A 22,442-nucleotide genomic window follows, 5' to 3' on the forward strand; every position below is an offset into this window, starting at 1 on the left:
CTGTGGCTGTCAAAAAGGACAAAAGTCAAATAAAAGTAGTCCAGTGGACAGTTGCATAATAGACCGGTCTTAAGACCATTTTTGACGGTCTTGTCTCAGTCTCAACCACATTTGTACTCGGTCTCGGTCTCGGACTCTGGATTTTGTTTCAAGACCACAACTGCTGGGATATTACTAAATTGCCAGTGCATTGCCTGATTTATTTATTAACATCATTATTGTGATTGGATGTAAAACTGCTTCAGATGCAATCAATAACTTATTTCTAATTTGATTTATTTATTGTGCAGATTCAGAAATTAATGAGGGATTGTGTCAGAAATGTCACCAAAAATGTATACAAATGCTCACAAAATTCAAGACATTGTTGCAAAAAGTTCTTGTATGAGATATGGATTTATAACATGTGATATAATTAACCAATATCACAAGACCAAGATAGCTGTTTTCACAAATTTGAGCATGACTGCATACATGATATTGCTTTAACAAACATTCAATATTTTTTTTAAAACATTATTTATGCATTTGTAATTTACCAATTCAGATGCATCTTCTGTATCACCTCTGTAGCGCAACGATTAATTTTGTTGTTAATGATTTCATTTGATTGGTAATAGCTCTATATAGTGTCTTGTTCTAATTATATTTATTATAAGTTATAAGTCATTTCTCAGGTTGTAATGTGGATTAAAGGAGTGCTGGTCTGGTCTTGGTCTTGACTTGGTCTCGTCCTGCCTTGGTCTTGGTCTCAACACACATTGGTCTTGGTCTCGGATTATGTGTTCTTGACTACAACACTATTGCATAAACTTAGCCACTGTCTTAAAGGGTTAGTTCACCCAAAAATGAAAATTCTGTCATTAATTACTCACCCTCACGTCGTTCGAGACCCGTAAGACCTCCGTTCATATTCGGAACACAAATGAAGATATTTTTGTTGAAAGCTGATGGCTGAGAAAGGCCTCCATTGGCATTCAGTACACTTATACTCCCAAGACGGATAAAAGGCACTCAAAACATCGTTACAAAGTCCATCTCACCACAGTGACTCTACAATAATCTTACGATGCGGCGACAATAGTTTTTGTGCGCAAAAAAAATCAAAATAACACCTTTTTCCAACTTGTTACTGCCTTCCGTGTGTGCCTCCACGACGCATGCGCGAGAATATGACGCAGATCCGGCGTTCGGACAGATGACCCAGAAGTGATTTGTTTACAATCAGAGGAAGACGCGCATGTCTAAGCTGTTGGATTCTACATTGATCGTGCTTTAGGTCTCGGCGTAGGGCTCAAAATGGGGTTAGAGTGTGCATTTCATGGAATCCCGAACCCCGGCGCTACGTCATATTCTCGCGCATGCGTCGTGGAGGCACACGCGGAAGGCAATAACAAGCTGGATAAAGGTGTTATTTTGATTTTTTTTTGCGCACAAAAACTATTGTCGTCGCATCGTAAGATTATTGTAGAGCCACTGTGGTGAGATGGACTTTGTAATGACATTTTAAATGCCTTTTATCGGTCTTGGGAGTATAAGTGTACTGAATGCCAATGGAGGCCTAACTGAAGCCTTTCTCAGCCATCAGCTTTCAACAAAAATATCTTCATTTGTGTTCCGAATATGAACGGAGGTCTTACGGGTCTCGAACGACATAAGGGTGAGTAATTAATGACAGAATTTTCATTTTTGGGTGAACTAACCCTTTAAGAACTAGTTTGATCAATTAGCACTCAGTTAAGAGGTAATCAGTCCTACTTTTCTAATTCAAATTAGACCAATCTACCTTTTTATGTAACTTAAAATATGACTTTTAAGACTAGTCTAAGCAGTTTATGCAACAGGCCCCAGATGTGCTCTATTCTAAGCCTTCTAAAGCCACAAACAAAAATAACTTTGTGTACAGAACAGTCCAAAAGGTAAGCAATTATTCACTCACAATCTTGCTTTCTAACTTGAAAGCCCCTGCATGCACTCTTAAAAATAAATGTTCCAAAGCAAAGGGTTGCAATCAGATACCTTAGAAGAACCATTTTGTTTCCCCCAAGAACCTTTTAGTGAACTTTTTTTTCTTCATGTGAAGAATATTTAATAATCTGAAGAAACTTTTTCCACTATAACCTTCCACTATAACTTTTTATGCAATGGAAAGGTTCTAAGTTAAAGGTTCTGAACCACAGATGCAAAAAAAAATAACCTTTATTTTTAGAGTGTGGTCACCATTCCTTTAATTATATGGAAAAGAACAGCCAAGGCATTCAGCTAATCATCTCCTTGAATGAGGGTGAGTAAATGAATTAACAAATTGTCATTTTGTCGGGAACTAACCCTTTTAATAGTGCACGTCTTGACAACTAATCAAATACTAATTTCTTTGGCTAAAGGTACAAAGAGAACTCAAGCAAAAGACAGGTCAACAAGGCAAAAATCCTCAATTTTGCTCATAAGAAACATGCATTACTACTTTGTCATCCTGCCTTCTGTACCTTGAAGTTATTTCCTGAGTATCTTCTGAAAATTACACACTCAGCCCCCACAAATGCATTTTTGCCCCTAATTCATCAAACTATCAGCTCAACAGATATGCTTGTTATGAATGAACTATACACAAAGTTCAAGGAACATTAATGAGTCTTGGGGTATTTTTTTAAATAATAAAAAATGGTATTATCAGCAATTAAGGTGCATATGGTCATCTTGAGAACAACAGTAAAGGTTTTACCACTGTAATCCAACTGCATGTTGTTGCATTATTTATTCTAAATGCACAAACTGTCATTTCAATCTGAAAACATCAGTAGGATATGCACGGAATCAACTATCCAGCTTTAGCAAAACAAAAATCAGCTTCCCTCATAGAATACACACAAGTTCATCATATCTGTTATGCTCTAAGGTGATTATTAATTTAGAAATGAAAAGATAATGATATCGATCCAGGACACGACATAAGTGGCAATACAGTATTTATAATTTATGTCTGTTTCTAAGCACTTCATGAGCTAGCCTCAGAAGTGTTTTATTGTCTCATATACTTTCTGTGTTGATGTAATTAATCTTTCATAAAGGCAGTTAAAACAAAAGGTCTCGTAACAACAAAAGACCTAAAACCAAATCATGATGTTGTCTGATTGTTCCATGGCCTTTACGAGTTTAAGGGCGTCTATTTGCCGTATTGCAAATGCCCTCTCCTCAGAAATCTGGCATTATAAAAAGAGTCTTGGCTTCATAAGAATACACAAATAAAATCAGTCAGGCACAGGAAGGTTTTCATTAACTATGGAGACATTAGTGTTGGCTTTATGTTTCAAATAATCAGCTGGAAATCTCCGCCTACACATTTCTATTAAATCTGTATCCTTTGCTCATCAAAAACAGTCATTTCTATTTCTTTTAACCAGTGGGAAATGCATTTTGATCATCAGTTATGGCCGAGCTGTAAATGTTTTTAGTAGGTTCACATTTCTATTCCACTGGGTTTTTTTTCCCCAAAGGAGTTCCAGTATCCTATATCGATGGCTTCTACACCTGTCTGTACTCTTTATAGACTAGCCCATATTTATTCCTTTGTGTCTTTTTAGTTTTCTGTGGGAGAGAGTGTGCATTCTTATATGCAGCCGTGTGGGAGTCTGTGGGTGTGTGATTGAGAGAGGATTTCTAACTGTGTGCTCACAGAGCAGAGTCGGTATAAGCTACAAATATGCACTCTATCAACTACATTCACGTTGTGAGAGAACTACAGGCCTACATGACATCTGGATTAAAAGACATCTCATTTCTGTTTGAACAGGGCGTAACATTCAAAGCAATGCACAACTGTTGATATTTCACACATATTTTTCCTGTCATATATACGTCTAAAAGTGTCTAAAAACGTAACTAAAAGTCTAAAATGTTTTGGCTGGTTTTCCACAAGCTTAATGACATTGTAAGCTAACCAGAGATATCATAATTTTGATGAATCAAAGTTCACAGCAACATTAACAAGCAAAATAAGCAAAACTAAAGACATGAAAATAAAGTTTTTTGTCCGCAGCGATGCCATAGAAGAACCATTTCGAAAGAGTAACTTGTCCCTTGAACTCTTGACGCATGCGTATTGACGAACGCAGAAGCGCAGAGGATAGAGCAAAACAAAACACTGGTCATGAATTAAAAGTCTAAAACGAGAATTTTTAAAGAGAAAGAACGGAGAAATTTGATATAAGAGAAGTGGGGCTTGAGTTTGTTGCCCGGCCCTATTCGAGAGAGGCGTCAAAACTTGCGATGCTCCTGTACATCACATCAGGGGTTACTATTTCGCCATAATTCGACCTGCATACCGCTGACTGCCGGAAGCTAGACATTTTAATCTATAAAGTTTTAAATATGGATATTTTTCTTACACAAACGTGCCACTTTGCTTCAGAAGGCCTTTATTAACCCCCCGGAGCCGTGTGGATGCACTTTTATGGACTTCAAAAACTAACCAACAAGTCACGGCCATTATAAAGCTTGGAAGAGCCAGGACTTTTTAAATATAACTCTGATTGTATTAGTCTGAAAGAAGAAAGTCATATACAGCTAGGATGACTTGAGGGTGAGTAAATCATGGGGTAATTTAAATTTGTGGGTGAACTATCCCTTTAACAACCTTTCAGTGAACAGTTCATAAAATAACCATTTTTTTCTTTGTTTAAAGAACATTTTAAAAGTCTAAAGAACCTTTCCCCCCCTAAAGAACCTTTTGTACAATGGACAGGTTAAATGTTCTTCATGGAACCATGCATGCCAATAAAGAACCTTTATCTTTAAGAGTGTATATTAATCTTTGGCAACTGCAACATGAAATCGATAACAGATTTGTATGAACTCATCAGCAGTTTAGAGAGTTAACGGTTAGATGGTTAATTGAAGCACAAACATCTGATTCAGTCCATTTTTGACGCTACCAAGGATTCGCGATAAAACGTTTAAATGACAAGATAAAAGAAAAGTTCATAATAGGCCTAAATCAATTACTTCTGAAAAGACACAATCTAAGGACATATGAACTTACCTTGACATCTCAAATGCTTTATCCCTTTAAAGAAATAAAAATAAAAAAGCCAATAGTCTTCACTTACGTCACAGCCACAAAGCATTTTTTTTTTTTTTTTTTAAACAAAGAGGTCAAGGTTTAGTTGGTGAGCTGCACAATCTGGCTGCAAAGACCATATTGCTGCCATTCTGATGTAATATATTTTTTGTACGCAACACTTAAATCGCTATGGGGAGACCTGTGCCAGCTAAACAACATCCATATTTATTTGCAAAATAAATTGGTAGTCCAAACGTTGACCAAATTCACTTATAGAATAAACTGATAGAATAACAGACACGCAAGCTCTCATTTTCAAGAGATTCACTTCATAACATTTAGATGGGTTCCAATCAGAAAATGTGTTTGAGTTAGAAAATAGTGAGGTCTGAATGAGATCATTTCACATATGATAAATAGCCTACTATAGCTACTATTGTGTTTACATAAATAATAACTGAAAATAATTTGCAACTGATTAATGCAACTGCAAATTTGTTACTGTGAGAGATTTATCAGCAGATGAAAGTGTTAACCAAAATATGGGTGGTTGTAGCGCTTGGATATTTCCATAGACTATTAGGCATGACTTGTGATGCTTTTGACACTTGCACATATACAGGGAGCCTCTAAAGCTCTAACTGACATCAATATCTGACATCAGTTACATCTTTTTATGACATCAGCAGAAAAACATTTCTGAGTGATAAAATGTTTCACCCACATTTCTTTGCCAGCACCATGTGAAATTCAAATAGTACCTCTCACGCGTGCTAAAAAAGACATCACGAGACATTATAGATTTTATAGGGGTCCTCTGGATGTGATGATCTCATTAATTTAATGCAGAGCATCATGGTCACGTTTCTGCACTGCTCGCAACATTCAAATGAGGACTTGGAGTGTCCAATGCAACAGGTTTTCACAAATAAATAATTTATTACAAAGACATTTGTAATGATTTATTAGATAGGCCTATTTGCTACACGTTGTCGACGTTTTGATTCATCTTATGGGCAGATATATGAGTCCAATATATCCTCCAAGTTGAACATTGCGCTGAATTTCAGATGATTATTCCATCAGATATTTTACTCTTTTATACAAAAAGAAGAAAGGGGCATTTCCTTACATTTCCAGCATTTTTATCTTTTTTGGTTATATTTAATCTAAAAATTATTCAATTGCTTTTACGGGTTATAAAAGGTTCCGTCTGTCATTTCAGGGCGCGATGTGTGGAGGCTCCTCACGCGCAACCAAAAACCTATTTTGGACGCAGTTAGCTTTGCGTTTCCAGAACACTATATATATGTATATTTTTTAGATATCTATATATATAGTAAACGTACAGTATGTATTATATTGAAACAGCTCTTAATTGAAAGAGCTAAAGCAGCGTGCTGTTGCTATGGTTACCTCATCAGACAAACGCGACTTCAGTTCACGAGCGTATTGTGCGCTCCGACTTACTTGTAATTTAACTTTTGTCTTTAAAGAAACGTCGAATATATACTTGTATGTGAAAAGAATACATATTTTAAGACAACCAGCCGTTTGTTTTGACTTCATTTGAGTAACCTCAGAGTGGTCAGTTTCCCAAATCCCTCATAACTCACAGATATGTTGAAGAAACTCACCAGCTTTTCAAGTGTGTCTTTGCCAACAGTGGACACCTTAGGCGCAGGGACTCGTTCACATGTGCATCCTTCCAGAAGATAAATCCCTGATGGTCGAGCGCTCTGGTCGGTGTCGAAGTAGAATAAAACATTCTGATAAAGTGCAAAAAACTTCTCATGCCATTTGCTGTTTTCGGTGGTCTTCTTGCTGAGATAGCCTCGCTTGGTGCCCTCTTTACGCGCGATAATGGAGAGATACAGAGCGTGTCCCTCATTGTACCGAACACTCTTCTGCATTTTCCGTCTTGGTTTAATATGTGTTCACTTGTTTGTCACCATATCCCATGTGATTTTAACTTTCCACCTAGGATGTTTGGAGAAATGCGCACGGGAAAGTTGCCGAGCTGAAGCGCACTGCTCATCCAAACGAGCTCGGAGCCCAATCCATTCTGGCCTGAAGAAAAGTTTCAACCCCGACGAACAACAATGTCAGTCAACGCGTCAGCTTCATGTAGTACAGCAAAATAAGCAGTAGTAGTGGACAGACGGTGAGAGAGAATCACTGTTGAGCTCAGATGTAATCGGCTTTGGCATCCTCTTAAAGAGACAGCGCCTCTCTGTCTCTCTCGCTGAGATTCACTTTCACCTTGAGGCTGTGCGCAGCTTTTAATGAGTGGGCGGATCGAAAGCGCGGGCGGAACGACTCGCAGATTTTAATGAGGGGGCGGGGCGATGCAGGTATTTTAATGGCGGGGCGGGGCGACGCGCGCTACATCGCATCTCTCTAAACACAGCAGGCACCTGACAGGGCCCAACTAGGCGCTTTACTGGTAGGTCAAGTTGCAATAAAAGAAAAGCTACAATTCACATTTAGTCCATAACAATATGATATAATCAATTTAACTAGCCTAGTTAATTAGGCACAGCTTAGTTAATTAGGCACAAAATTTAAGATTTTTGGATTAAAACATCCAAAAACCACTAACAGTTATATATTTTGTTGACTTCTGTACTTATCCCAAATGTTTCCAAGAATGTTTAAATCCAGAGAAATAAGCTATTTTAACCAGGACACTCCTATCAATGACATCATACCAGCATTTCCCTCGATTTCAGGTTTAATTTTGTAGAATCCATGGATACACCAAAGACGTTTTAATATATTGCATTCATCGACAGAAAACTACAGTAATCTCTTGTATAGCTCTACACAGTTGTTTGTTTAAGTCTTGTTTTCTTGATTTACAGCAAGTACCATGTTTTACCATGCCTAATATCGATCTAGCTTACTGCAGTGTGCAACAATTGTCTCATAGTAGCCGCCGAGCGAATGCACAGAGTAGCATTATAACAATTTTCAACACACTCAAATGTATCTAATATGATAAAACAGTGGTGCGTACACATGAGCGGAAGAAGCGGAAGCGGCATAAAATCTATTAGACTCCGCGAAATCAAGGCTTCATCAACCTACGCCTTTGTTTTTGAATAAGCGACCCATAGCCGCGTAAAAAAATATATATTGTGGCTTTAAGGTAGGCTACTAACAATACTGTTTATCGCACCACAACCTACTGCATAAAAACAGTAGCAAAAAAGGTCCATCGTTCATTACAAGTGAAGAGAGGTATGAACAGTGATGCCAGTAACGCATTACTTAGTAACGCATTACTCTAATCTGACAACTTTTTTCCAGTAACGAGTAATCTAACGCGTTACTATTTCCAAACCAGTAACGTTAATCAGATTAAAGTAACTTATCCAAGTCACTGTGAGTTACTATTTTTGTCATTTTCCTTAGTAAAAATATATATTTTTGCTTTCTTGTTGAGTCTCAGCAGGGTTTTTCCTGCATAGCGAATTGGAGGCGGTCGCCTCCGTCTATCGACAAAACTCAAGACAGGCAGACACTTGCTCAGATTAGGCATGTTGTGATAATTAAATAATCATCAGAAATATATATTGTCACATTATCTTTCAGCAATTATTAGCATATTATTATTTGCTAGTAGCCTACAAAGTCATCTAAAGCAATTCCATAGCTGAATGTCTTTCCTCCGCTGTAGCTGTCATTCTCCGTTCAGGAAAACTGCGCGTCGCGTTCGGTTCCAGTCAGCAGCACGGTAAAGCTCACTCCAATATGATATATTCCCGTTATAATACTTGATAAAATAATTTATCTTGCTGGAGTTTATCTAGCGGTTTCTGAAAGATGTTGTTCTCGCTACCCGGGTGACTATTAATTAGCATCACACGCACAATAACCGGAATTTAAAACTGTGAATAAACAAATAATCAGTGAATGTTTGGACCGATATAGGCTACATAGTAGACTAGGATTTGTGGGCTCAACGCTCATCTTCTCTTTATGCCGTGAACTCTTCAATGTGCACTTGCGCTGCACTGCACACACTGATTCCATGTTGCTTTAAGTGCATCATTCTGCACCCGGGATGCGCATACGCGCTTTGTTGCCGCTCTGTTTTGAAGCGTTTCATATATTTTCATAGTTTTGTGCACTTAAAGATTATTAAAAAATATATTTTTCTCACGTATCGATCATATATTTGTTGTCCCTTTACAGAGCTTTAAAAAAAAGCAGATTTTATTTTATTTGTGTAGGCCCATATAATTATTTACACTCATATATAAATATAAATAAAAAATATAAATATAAATTGTTTTTAATAAATGTATTTAATAAGAACACAAAGTAATTTGTACCTTTTTATTAACATGTTTAGATTTTATAAAATTTGTCAAAATATTTTTTTTGGAGATACAATTTCAGGAGATACATTGTTGACTTTACTGTTAAAAATGCACTTCCAATAAAGTGTTGGCAAAAACGGTTGTCATTTTTATGTTGAGGCTGCAGAGGTGTTGTCGGCAACTGATGAATGTAACTAATAAAGTAACTTGTAATCTAACTTAGTTACTTTTAAAATCAAGTAATCTGTAAAGTAACTAAGTTACTTTTTCAAAGTAACTGTGTCAACACTGGGTATGAAGCACATCTCACACCGAAGTCACTTTTAAACCAAGCAGCTTTCTATGGGACAATGTGACGAATTCACATGACCAACTTCAGCACAATGCGAAATCTATGAGGGGAAATCTTTCACCCCCAGGTGATATTCTAAACCGCGTGGATTCCTATTGAATGACTGGAATTTGCCCACTGGACGCAACCATTGCAAATCCGTTTGTCCTTTATATCAATAGCGGCGTGAGCACTTGGAGTATGCCAGAAAAAGAACGGGTTATCAGTTCACTGATTATAATGGGTTAAATTTGCTTTTGTCACATTGTCGCGCTCGTGCCTGATGTATACACGCTGTAAATGTGATCACTGAAGTGCCTTGAAACGCGATGCGTTATTCAATGTGTTGGTGTAATTTCCACTGAAACAGGAAGACAGGGCAGGACATAATGAGCAGCTCCTCCCGTTTTTTAAATGGCCAATAGCGTCTAGTTTACATCACAGCTCAGCCAGTTTAATAGATTCCACTTTTAGATTAAATATGAAACTGTTACTAAATCAAAACAGTGAATGTAATCATGCTGAGGATGTGTAGTTTTTCCGTTAACCCCAATGGAAAGCATTACATTACACTGTCTGAATTGTTCCCTATCCCCTATATAGTGCATTATGTGCCATTCACCATATATAAAAAAAATTGTAATTGTGCGAACAAGTGACCGATTTCAGCCACAGCTTCAGCGTCTATTTATAGTGTAGGGGGTGGGACACTTCAGAATCTAGAAAGCATTTGATTGGACAAAATCTGATGAAAAGCTGAAGTGCAGCGTGATGTCATCAAAATTGATCAAGTTGTGATCTTCTAAATGTGAATTTTGTTAGTGTTTTGGAGCACACTAGCTTATAGATAACAGTAATACTAACATATTCATACTAAAGGCCAAAAAACTTGATTTCATGGGAACTTTAAAGTCAACATGAAACGGAACACTCATTTTCCTTTGCTTTATTTGCCTTTTTTGGATGTTAGTATGACAAACACCGATCAGACATAACATTGTGACCACTGACAGGTGAAGTGAATAACACTGATTATCTCTTCATCACGGCACCTGTTTGTGGGTGGGATATATTAGGCAGCAAGTGAACATTTTGTCCTCAAAGTTGACGTGTTAGAAGCAGGAAAAATGGGTAGGCGTAAGGATTTGAGCGAGTTTGACAAGGGACAAATTGTGATGGCTAGATGACTGGGTCAGAGCATCTCCAAAACTGCAGCTCTTGTGGGGTGTTCCTGGTCTGCAGTGATCAGTATCTATCAAAAGTGGTCTGAGGAAGGAACAGTGGTGAACCGGCGACAGGATCATGGGCGGCCAAGGCTCATTGATGCACGTGGGGAGCGAAGGCTGGCCCGTGTGGTCCGATCAAACAGACGAGCTACTGTAGTTCAAATTGTTTGAGAAGTTAATGCTGGTTCTGATAGAAAGTTGTCAGAATACACAGTGCATCGCAGTTTGTTGCAGATGGGACTGCATAGCCGCAGACCAGTCCATCCTGACCCCTGTCCACCAAGTGCCAACAGTGTGCATGTGAGCATCAGAACTGGACCACGGAGCAATGGAAGAAGGTGGCCTGGTCTGATGAATCACGTTTTCTTTTACATCACATGGATGGCCAGGTGCGTGTGCATCGCTTACATGGGGAACACATGGCACCAGGATGCACTATGGGAAGAAGGCAAGCCGGCAGAGGCAGTGTGATGCTTTGGCCAATGTTTTGCTGGGAAACCTTGGGTCCTGCCATACATGGGAATGTTACTTTGACACGTACCACCTACCTAAGCATTGTTGCCGACCATGTACACCCTTTCATGGAAACGGTATTCCCTGGTGGCTGTGGCCTCTTTCAGCAGGATAATGCGCCCTGCCACAAAACAAAAATGCTTCAGGAATGGTTTGAGGAGCACAACGTGTTTGAGGTGTTGATTTGGCCTGCAAATTTCCCAGATCTCAATCCAATCGAGCATCTGTGGGATGTGCTGAACAAACAAGTCCGATCCATGGAGGCACCACCTTGTAATTTACAGGACTTAAAGGATCTGCTGCTAACATCTTGGTGCCAGATACCAAAGCACACCTTCAGGGGTCTAATGGAGTCCATGCATCGATGGGTCAGGGCTGTTCTGGCATCAAAATGGGGACAAACACAATATTAGGTCATAATGTTATGCCTGATCGGTGTATATAACAGGTTCAGATGATTATGACAACTGATATACCGTATATTTGGCATAAAGACAGAAACATGTTAAAATTTTAAATGTAGCATTTCTAACATTTTTATTTCGAAATTACATGTAAAATAACATTATTAAAGCAAACCTAGGTAACTTCAAAGCAATGCAAATGTGCTTATGGGAGGAAAACACAGGAGGGTTTTATGTTCTCTGACGGCTTCAGCTTTCATGAAGACTGATGATCATTCACCTCAGACGACACCTTTGGAGGACAATGAGATTACTGAGGAAATTTAAAGGGATTGTTCACCCAAATATGATAATTCTGTCATCAATTACTTATTCTTATGTGATTTCAAATCTTTTTGACTTTCCAACATTCTTCAAAATATCTTCTATTGTGTTCTGCAAAAGAGAGAACGTCATAAATAGTGACAGGATTTCTTTAAAGATAATGAGCACCACAATTTTCAGCAGGATGTTCAATGTCCACTTTAATCAATGTAAATACCACATTACACTAACAATCTTTGAAATATGCATCTTTTTTTCTTTTCCATATGGTCACAAATATATTGACAGATCTTCTGGTCAAAGCACCTGGATAGGTGTCTATATAAAGTTAATGTTTGAAGTTAAAGTTAAAACAGGTGATGAAATACATGGTGTATTTAAATACATGATACTCAATGTTTGTTTTTTGAGGAATTTTGCAACCATCATCCTATGGGAAAAATCCATCATGCTGTTATAAGGGACTACAATCTTTCCAATTGAGCAATGTTTCCTTGTTGGTGATACTCCAGGCATCAGATAACAGTCTCACCATATTCCTATGTTAGTAAAAAGAGAAGAGGATAATATCATGTTACATATATCACACCATTAAAAAAAAAAAGGTGTAAACACAGCATCTTCACTGAGTCAATACTCCAGGAAATCAATCAAGGCATTTCTGTTTTAGTTGCTGGTGTACTTTTAAATGCATCACAGATAATTGATTAACATTTTAAATCAAAGGGAGACATTTTTCCATTTACTCAATTATTCAGTCTAGAACCATCTGCTTTAAATTTCTTGCAACTGTTAAAGGGATAGTTCACCCAAAAATTAAAATGATCCTATGATTTACTCACTCTCAAGCCATCCTAGGTGTAAAAGACTTTCTTCTTTCAGACGAACACATTTGGAGTTACATTAAAAATACAATGTAACTAATCCAAGCTTTATAATGGCAGTGAATGGCAGCCCAAAATGTGAAGTATAAGTTTAATAATGGCCTTCTGAAGTGAAACATGTATGTAAGAAAAATATCCATATTTAAAACTTTATAAAGTAAAATATCTAGCTTCCGGGCGGATCTCCTTCTGTATTCAAATTACGAAGAAAGTGTAACGCCTCTCGCAGTTCAAAACGCATATGCTACGTCTTACTTTTTTCATAAGTTGAATATGGAAGGCAGAAAAACCAAAAACCACTAGGCCAGTGTTATATTTTTTTTTCAGTTGAGTACTTACAATATCCCAAATGTTTTTAACTATTTGTAAATCGTGAGAAAATTGCTATTTTAACTAAGGAACCGGGACGTGTGACGGAGTCGCCTGTCGATGGCGTTATATGTCACATTTTGCAGAAACGCTTTACTCTCACTGCAGTTTGTGCAACAAGCGAACGCAGTAACGCCATAACATCATTTTCAACACACTCGGATGTATCTAATATGATAAACAGAGCTGCGTTAGCTCATACTCATGGCCGGAAAAGCGGAAATGGCGCCGGCAACTGTGGCATAATAAAAGTCCTGCCGGTGACTATGCCATAATAAAGGTCCCGCTGCTCGGGAGGCTTGTGTTGTGCGCTTCTTATTAACAATCGCTCTTGCTTCTTCTTCATACTACAGTAACGTTAATAATCATATCCATGAACATGATTTCTGCCTGAGTCCTATCCCGATTCTTTTCCACCAGCTGTGAGGTGAAGACCACATGTCCCAAGATTCTGCGGCTCAAACTTGGCGTCATCAAACTACGCCTTTGTTTCGAATAGGTGACCTCTATAGGGCTGTAATCTCCCAGTCGATTATTAGTCGATACGTTGTGGCTCGACCAAAATTCTGATTGGCCGATTTTTTGCCGCGTTCATTTAATCATTTTTGCTGCGTTCATTTCATCAGGTGGAAAGCACTAACTGCTAATGGGGGTGTTTTCACAGGTAACAGTCTGTCTTCAGAACACCCCCCTTGTTTTCACTTCTTTTGGATTAACCCAAACCATTGGAGAAGAGAGACAGATTGAAGTAGGCTACTTTGCTGTATATTATTTATTTAATTGAGAGCGTTTTCCTTGTCAATCCTCTTCTACCATGTCAACAAAGACATCGGCAGTGTGGCAGCATTTAAAAAAAGTAGAAAATGTGAAAAAAGTCGAATGCAAATTTTGCCAGCAACAGTTTGCATATCACAGCTCGACGACAAACATGTCATATCACCTAAAAACGGTAAGCTAACTTGTCTGCGTTAGGTTGCTCCGTCTGTTTTGAGTTGCCCCGTCCCTTTTATTTTTGTGCAAACTGCAAATTTATTTCTAGTATTATTTATCGGATTTGGGCACTTAATTATTTTATTTTTTATTTGGAGCCTAATGCGCGATGCCCTGTGCCCACTGTTTGTATTCGTTTTGAGCCTATGCTTTATTTTTCAGTTAGGCACTTTATTTAGTTTCTACTCTTGATCTGGCTTGTTTAATAAATATTCCTTTTTTTATTAAAGTGGACGTGCCTTTTGTTTTTAAGAGTAAAAGATAGTCTATTCGTGTCTCAGCCGCGAAGATCCTATGTTTGAGCTGCACAGAACGGCTGAAATGTCTGTCAGTTATTATAAAACATATGACAACAACAATTGTCTAAATTATGTTGCATATTCCTCAAAAGTTCTTGTGATGATATCACTAGTTGACAACATAGTACTATATTTTCGGAAATCATAGGCTATGATATTGCGCAGGTGCGCGTGATGCAACGCTGTCAGAGCCGACAGACTCGTGTGTCAGACTCATTTCAGTCCAAAATAAAAATGTCAAAAACTATTTAATATACTGCAAATAGCCTACTAGTTTTTTTATGTTTATTTATAATTCATTTAAGCAGACAACAAGGCCACCAAGTACTGGCAGAGTGCACAGCTAATTAATTTAACGTTTTTTTTTCCTAACGTCATTTTTAGTCGAAAATTTCAGGACTTCAGTCGACCAGGATTTTCTTTGGTTGATTACAGCCCTAGACCTCTAATGGACGGAAAAAGTTACATAGTGCAGCTTTAAATATGGATATTTTTCTTACACAAACGTATCGATACACTTTAGAAGGCTTTTAGTAAGGCTTAAATAAGTACGCTGACTATTAAAAAAAATACTTTTTTAAGCTCTCATCATTCACATTACAGCTGCTTAGCAATTGTTATATGTTGCATGTTTTCCCCCCAGTAAACTTTAATAACAGATTTTACCACATGTCCTTTTTAGCACGGACTTCCATTTCTATGATCAAATGCAACACATAAATGCGTGCGATTCTACACAATACTTTTGCAAATGGAGACTTTAACATTATAATATTCTGTAACCTCTTCATATTTCAAATAGTTCTCTCCCTGAAAAGCCTAAAAATTTGTTCTGAAGGAAGCTCCTCCACAATCCAGATCTACTACTGTGTTCTATTTTCATTGTGTAACAAATCAGCCCACGTACCTCCGGCTGTTCACGAGAGCCTCCAACTCTTTGGACTTGAATGCAGCGGTCCTGAGGATGGACTCTGGGATTTCAGCCAGACGTGCTACATTTAGCCCGTAGCTCCTGGCGGCTGCGCCTTCAATCAGCTGATAGAGAAACGTGATGAACTCCGGGTGCATCTCCTCCTCTAGAAATGAGAGCAACAGAGCTATTAAACACTTCAGAAGCAGTGTAAAATCAAATAAATGGTCAGAGGATGTGCTGTGAAAGAACAAAGTTTTGAAAAGAGAATTTGTGAAACAAGATCCATTTTTATCCTGATGATGATGCTTAATAAATAGCCTGATTATCCAATGATACAAGCCTAAGTTTCACTTGATTAACTGTATAACCTGTGTTAAATATAAATGTGTGCAAAGATGACTTGACGTGCTTTGATGCGTCTTTCAGTGTTTAATACATAGAAAAAAACTAGTAAACTGACTAAATACTACATTGTTTTGTACGTGAATATTGTAAAATAATACTTTAGTGGAGTACACAAAAATGTGATTCATTGATCAAATACAGAATAAAGTATATGATCACATGACCTTTAGCAAAAAGTGTAAAACTTATGTAAAATACCCACATGATGACATAAATGAGAAAATAGATTGTGTCTGAGAAAAGGTATTCGATGGACATTAGAAAGGCAGAAAGTGAGTTTTGCCCTGATAACTTTTTCATAAATGGCACTTAGAAAAAGTAAGTTCCTGTGTCATTGTGTGACAGAAGCCAAATCATTTTTATTAACCTGATTTGTGAATATTATTAGGCATTTCTCCCAATATTTCTCAGCAAATCTGTCACAAAATCCATCACCTTTTCAGTATTGCACAGATTGTTAAGTGCAGAAAAAAAATAACAAGGAATTTGAAGAAAGAATAAGGAAAGAAGAGCCATGAATAAGTGAACCAAGCTGAGTTCTGAGGGTTTTTTTTAACAGATGATCTGAATCTGAACTCTGAGTCTGGATGTGATTTAAGGATTAATTGCAGTGCCTAGATGTAAAACTACACAGCACAGTACAATGATAAATAAAAGAGGAAAGACTTCTTATGCAATAGGATTACTGTCATACACACAAGCCAGCTGTTAAGTAACCACTACCTGGCTCTTTCCTGGAAAATTTTCATTTATACCACAGAACACCAGAATGCTTGATTCAGGTTGGTCAACAGATGTTTCAAAGTGCTCATCAATTTTCTTTAACAACACGACAATGAAGTCTTTCAAGTTCCGTATGTCATGTTCTTTCATGCAAAGCTGCTTCAAAGTTTCAAAATAAAGGGACTGTAACACTTTATTTTACAGTGTCCTTGTTACATGTTACATGCATTTATTATAGAATTAACAGTAAATTATGCATTATTACATACAACTAAACCTAACCCTATAGTAAGTGCATGCAGTTAATTAGCATTACTCCGTGTTAAATGTATAATAAGACTGTAACAAGGACACCTTAAAATAAAGTGTTACCAAAGGAACTTTTAGCCTTACAATCTACTACAACAGAAGGAGGAGTAAAAGATACCTGAAAAAATATCTTGAGATATACAAACATACGTCTTCTAACCGTGGTAAAAGTGAAATGGGTGCATACACACATCAGGTGTTTTTAGTAATTCATTACTCCATATTTGAATCATTACCAAAAACTTTCTTTTTAACATCTTTTGCAATCCTATCTGCACCTTAAAACTACATAAGAGCAAACATGATTTGTTGACCTGTCACTACCTTAAGTCATGTACAGATTATGCAACGTGCTACACAACTGGTTACCAAATCAATTTTACCAATGAAAGCAGGGAAAATATCTCTCATATTTCACACGGATTGATTCCAACCATTTCCATTTTTTTTTTTACATGAAAAGGATGCTTGAAAACAAACAGTACATTGCCAATCCTTTTTCCTTTAAAGGGATAGTTCACCCAAAAATGTAAAATTCTATCATCATTTACTCACTCTCATGCTGTTCCAAACCCATTACAATCTTTAAAACACAAATTCTGATGCCTGGAACATAACCTCCTCTCATTTATACAGTGGGGCAAAAAAGTATTTAGTCAGCTACCAATTGTGCAAGTTCTCCCACTTAAAAAGATGAGTGAGGCCTGTAATTTTCATCATAGGTACACTTTAACTATGAGAGACAGAATGAGGAAAATCCAGAAAATCAGTCTGATTTTTAAAGAATTTATTTGCAAATTGTGGTGGAAAAGAAGTACTTGGTCACCTACAAAAAAGTAAAATTTCTGGCTCTCAGAGACCTGTAACTTCTTCTTTAAGAGGCTCCTCTGTCCTCCACTCGTTACCTGTATTATTGGCACCTGTTTGAACTCATTATCAGTATAAAAGACACCTGTCCACAACCTCAAACAGTCAGACCCCACTATGGCCAAGACCAAAGAGCTGTCAAAGGACACCAGAAACAAAATTGTAGACCTGCAGGCTGGGAAGACTGAATCTGCAATAGGTAAGCAGATTGGTGTGAAGAAATCAACTGTGGGAGCAATTATTAGAAAATGGAAGACATACAAGACCACTGATAATCTCCCTCGATCTGGGGCTCCACGCAAGATCTCACCCCGTGGGGTCAAAATGATCACAAGAACGGTGAGCAAAAATCCCAGAACCACACGGGGGGACCTAGTGAATGACCAGCAGAGAGCTGGGACCAAACTAACAAAGGCTACCATCAGTAACACACTACGCCAGGGACTCAAATCCTGCAGTGCCAGACGTGTCCCCCTGCTTAAGCCAGTACATGTCCGGGCCCGTCTGAAGTTTGCTAGTGAGCATTTGGATGATCCAGAAGAGGATTGGGAGAATGTCATATGGTCAGATGAAACCAAAACAGAACTTTTTGGTAAAAACTCAACTTGTCATGTTTGGAGGAGAAAGAATGCTGAGTTGCATCCAAAGAACACCATATATACTTTGAAGCATGGGGTCGGAAACATCATGCTTTGGGGCTGTTTTTCTGCAAAGGGACCAGGACGACTTATCCATGTAAAGGAAAGAATGAATGGGGCCATGTATCGTGAGATTTTGAGTAAAAACCTCCTTCCATCAGCAAGGGCATTGAAGATGAAACGTGGCTGGGTCTTTCAGCATGCAATGATCCCAAACACACCGCCCGGGCAACGAAGGAGTGGCTTCGTAAGAAGCATTTCAAGGTCCTGGAGTGGCCTAGCCAGTCTCCAGATCTTTGGAGAGAGTTGAAAATCCGTGTTGCCCAGCGACAGCCCCAAAACATCACTGCTCTAGAGGAGATCTGCATGGAGGAATGGGCCAAACTACCAGCAACAGTGTGTAAAACCTTGTGGAGACTTACAGAAAACATTTGATCTCTGTCATTGCCAACAAAGGGTATATAACAAAGTATTGAGATGAACTTTTGTTATTGACCAAATACTTATTTTCCACCATAATTTGCAAATAAAATCTTTAAAAATCAAACAATATGACTTTCTGGAATTTTTTTCCTCATTCTGTCTCTTGTTAGGTACTCTAACTATAGGTACTCTTCTATAGTTGAAGTGTACCTATGATGAAAACTACAAGCCTCTCTCATCTTTTTAAGTGGGAGAACTTGCACAATTGGTGGCTGATACTAATACTTTTTTGCCCCACTGTATATGCTATAAATTCCTTGTTTATATATTAGGGCTGGGCAAATTAACGCGTTAACGCGGGCGATTATTTTTTTCAGCTTAACGCATTAAAAATATTTAACGCAAATAACGCAGCGTCCGTTTTTATATCCATTTTTGCCTAGCGTTACATGATCATGCATGTAAATGCTTCCAAGCGCGACAAGACACAAGAGAATGCGCTGTATGTCAATGTCCTGTCTGTGTGGCTGCGTCTCATGTCAGCTAATCGAGGGACACTCTGACACACACACACACACACTCGACGAATCTTAACCGCGGCCGTTCTTAAAGTGACAGGAGCACTGATGATGTCTGTCATTAATGTTCATCAAAGAACAACGGGAACAGAGAAAATTGATGATGATTAATCTATATTTCATTTATTATTTATGCAGTTAAGAAAGGTGTTTGATAACTATTACATTTCTGTATAATTCTAACAGGGAAGGCACAGGTAAATATAACATTTATTATAACGGTTAACCCATTATAATGGGTTTGTGTAAAGATTGTTTTAAGTTCACTTAAATTAAAAGATGTTTTTTTAAAGCCTAATAAATGTTGAAATTGGGAGCTTTCAGTTATACTGTAACGTAACGTCATTAATGTTTCATAGAGACATATCAGTGATACTGGCCTTCATTCATAAAAAGATGCCATTACAACACATATTTAAAATAGTCTTTAAATTGTTTCTATATTAATTTGGAGAGTAACTGAAATTATTACAATATCAAAATATTAAAAACTTAAAATATTAAAAACTTGCGATTAATCACGATTAATTACAGAAAAAAATTTGATTAATTAGTTTTTTTTTTAATCGATTCCCAGCACTAATATATATATTAGGCCTGCATTCAGATGTTTTTTTTTTCTATGCTATAATGTATTTCTATAATAAAAAACATACATGATATATCTTACCTTTCAAGCTACGTGGAAGCAAAATTACTAAACATAAAAGATAAACGTATACAGCCATGCTGTCTTTGCAAGCACAGACTGCTACTGGTGTAATCAGTCTTTCTTTTCTTTTTATTATATAATTAGCATCAAACAAACAATAGTTTTTATTCACATGACTAAATATTATTAAACAAAAAAATGTATCGCACAACCACCAAATAGGTGGCGATATGCTCCAAGTATGTGAGTAGACATTAACCCTTAAAGGGATAGTTCACCCAAAAATTAAAATTAAATCATTTACTCACCCTCAAGTTGTTCCAAACCTGTATGAGTTTCTTTGTTCTGCTGAACACAAAAGATGATAATTTGAAGAAAGTTTGTAACCAAGCAGATAGAGCAACCATTGACTAAGATATAGGGAAAAACACTATGGTAGTCAATGGTTGCTCTCTCTACTTGGTTACAAACATTCTTCAAAATATCTTCTTTTGTGTTCAACAAAACAAAGAAACTGATACAGATTTGGAACAACTTGAGGGTGAGTAAATGATGACAGAATTTTAATTTTTGGGTGAACTATCCCTTTAAACACATACCTCAGGACCCAGGACGTCATTCACTACCCTCCTCCTCATTCATTTTTTAAAGTTAGTCATCAACCTTCTTAGTATTCCTCAATCAATTCATTATAAACAATATAACAAGAAAATATTATACAATTATAAAAGAATGTCTATTTTCCCATTAGTTTTTTTGTAAAAATTGTATAGGGTCACTAAGGACCCGAGGTGTGTAACAGTGCAGGTATATTTTTTCTGTACAACAATAATTGAATCTTTGATGACTGAACCATTTATCTTTATTCCACAAGGTGGCAATGTCTGATACACAATGATGAAGTGACATTTCACTCATAGTTACAGCAGGCAAAAAACAAAAGAATAGGAAGTATCATCAGCAAAAGTTGAAATAGCTCAGCGATCTACAGCAGAGCAAGTATTACGCAAGTATACGCATATGCAAGTATACGCATTCACATATTAGTATCACTGTCACTTGATGGTGGTTCTGGTGAAGAAGCTGTCAGAGATCAAAATATTGATTTTGAAGAGGTTTAAAATTATAGTTTTGAGAATACACTATATTGCCAAAAGTATTGGGACACCCCTCCCTCCAAATCATTGAATTCAAGTGTTCCAATCACTTCCATGTTCACAGGTGTATAAAAATCTAGCACCTAGACATGCAGACTGCTTCTACAAACATTTGTGAAAGAATGGGTCGCTCTCAGGAATTCAAGCTTGGTACCGTGATAAATTGCCACCTGTGCAAGAAGTCCATTCATGAAGTTTAGATATTTTGGACAATTTCATGTTCCCAACTTTGTGGGAACAGTTTGGGGATGGCCCCTTCCTGTTCCATGATGGCTGCGCACCAGTGCACAAAGCAAGGTCCGTAAAGACATGGATGAGTGGGTTTGGCATGGAGGAATTTGACTGGCCTGCACAGAGTCCTGACCTCAACTCGATAGAACACCTTTGGCATGAATTAGAGCGGAGATTGCGAGCCAGGCCTTCTCGTCCAACATCAGTGCCTGACCTCACAAATGCGCTTCTAGAAGAATGGTTACAAATTCCCATAAACACACTCCTAAACCTTGTGGAAAGCCTTCCCAGAAGAGTTGAAGCTGTTATAGCTGCAAACGGTGAGCCAAGTCCATTTTAAACCCTACGGATTAAGAATGGGATGTCATTAAAGTTCATGTGCATGTAAAGGCAGACGTCCCAAAACCTTTGGTAATATAGTGCATGTTTGAGATTGCGAATATGAGCGAGATGCAGAATGTACTGGGAAATGAGCTCTGACTAGGACCGTGATGAAGGTATAAAACATCTGCTCAAACTGAACCTTTCCAGGCTCCAAAAGGTAACAAAATATGCTTTATTTTATTATTCAGTAATTGTTACTCTAATATCAGGAGTTTTAGATTATCGCGATAGGTAGAGATCCATCCGTGTTAGATATATCAGGGCCGCTAAAGACCCGGATATATAATGATTGGCAAAACATTCATGCATTTAAAGGTTAAACAAAAGAAATAGAAAGCATTATGGTACGCTTTTTCTCAGCATCCGTTTTCATGATGACTCGTTGATTTGTCACACTGTTGAGAATGTCTTGTGTGTTAACAGTTAACACAGTCT

At 37.6% G+C, this 22,442-nt stretch overlaps 2 protein-coding genes across 2 annotated transcripts in view; both read right to left on the reverse strand.

The window, feature by feature from the left end:
* Window positions 1-7,313, reverse strand: part of rasgrf2b (Ras protein-specific guanine nucleotide-releasing factor 2b) — an 88,782-nt gene extending 81,469 nt beyond the window's left edge. The window contains exon 1 of the mRNA XM_079814175.1: window positions 6,697-7,313. Within this exon, the coding sequence (XP_079670301.1) occupies window positions 6,697-6,972 (276 nt within the window). The 5' untranslated portion in view covers window positions 6,973-7,313. The remainder of the gene's footprint in view (window positions 1-6,696) is intronic.
* Window positions 7,314-11,964: 4,651 nt separating this feature from the next.
* msh3 (mutS homolog 3 (E. coli)) overlaps window positions 11,965-22,442 on the reverse strand; it is a 115,292-nt gene continuing 104,814 nt past the window's right edge. Inside the window, exons 23-24 of the mRNA XM_079814060.1 lie at window positions 15,635-15,803; window positions 11,965-12,724 (exon numbers count right to left, since the gene is read on the reverse strand). Of these exons, the coding sequence (XP_079670186.1) occupies window positions 12,640-12,724; window positions 15,635-15,803 (254 nt within the window). The 3' untranslated portion in view covers window positions 11,965-12,639. The remainder of the gene's footprint in view (window positions 12,725-15,634; window positions 15,804-22,442) is intronic.

This window comes from Gobio gobio (genome assembly GCF_949357685.1).
Source record: "Gobio gobio genome assembly, chromosome: 4".
Taxonomy (NCBI): domain Eukaryota; kingdom Metazoa; phylum Chordata; class Actinopteri; order Cypriniformes; family Gobionidae; genus Gobio; species Gobio gobio.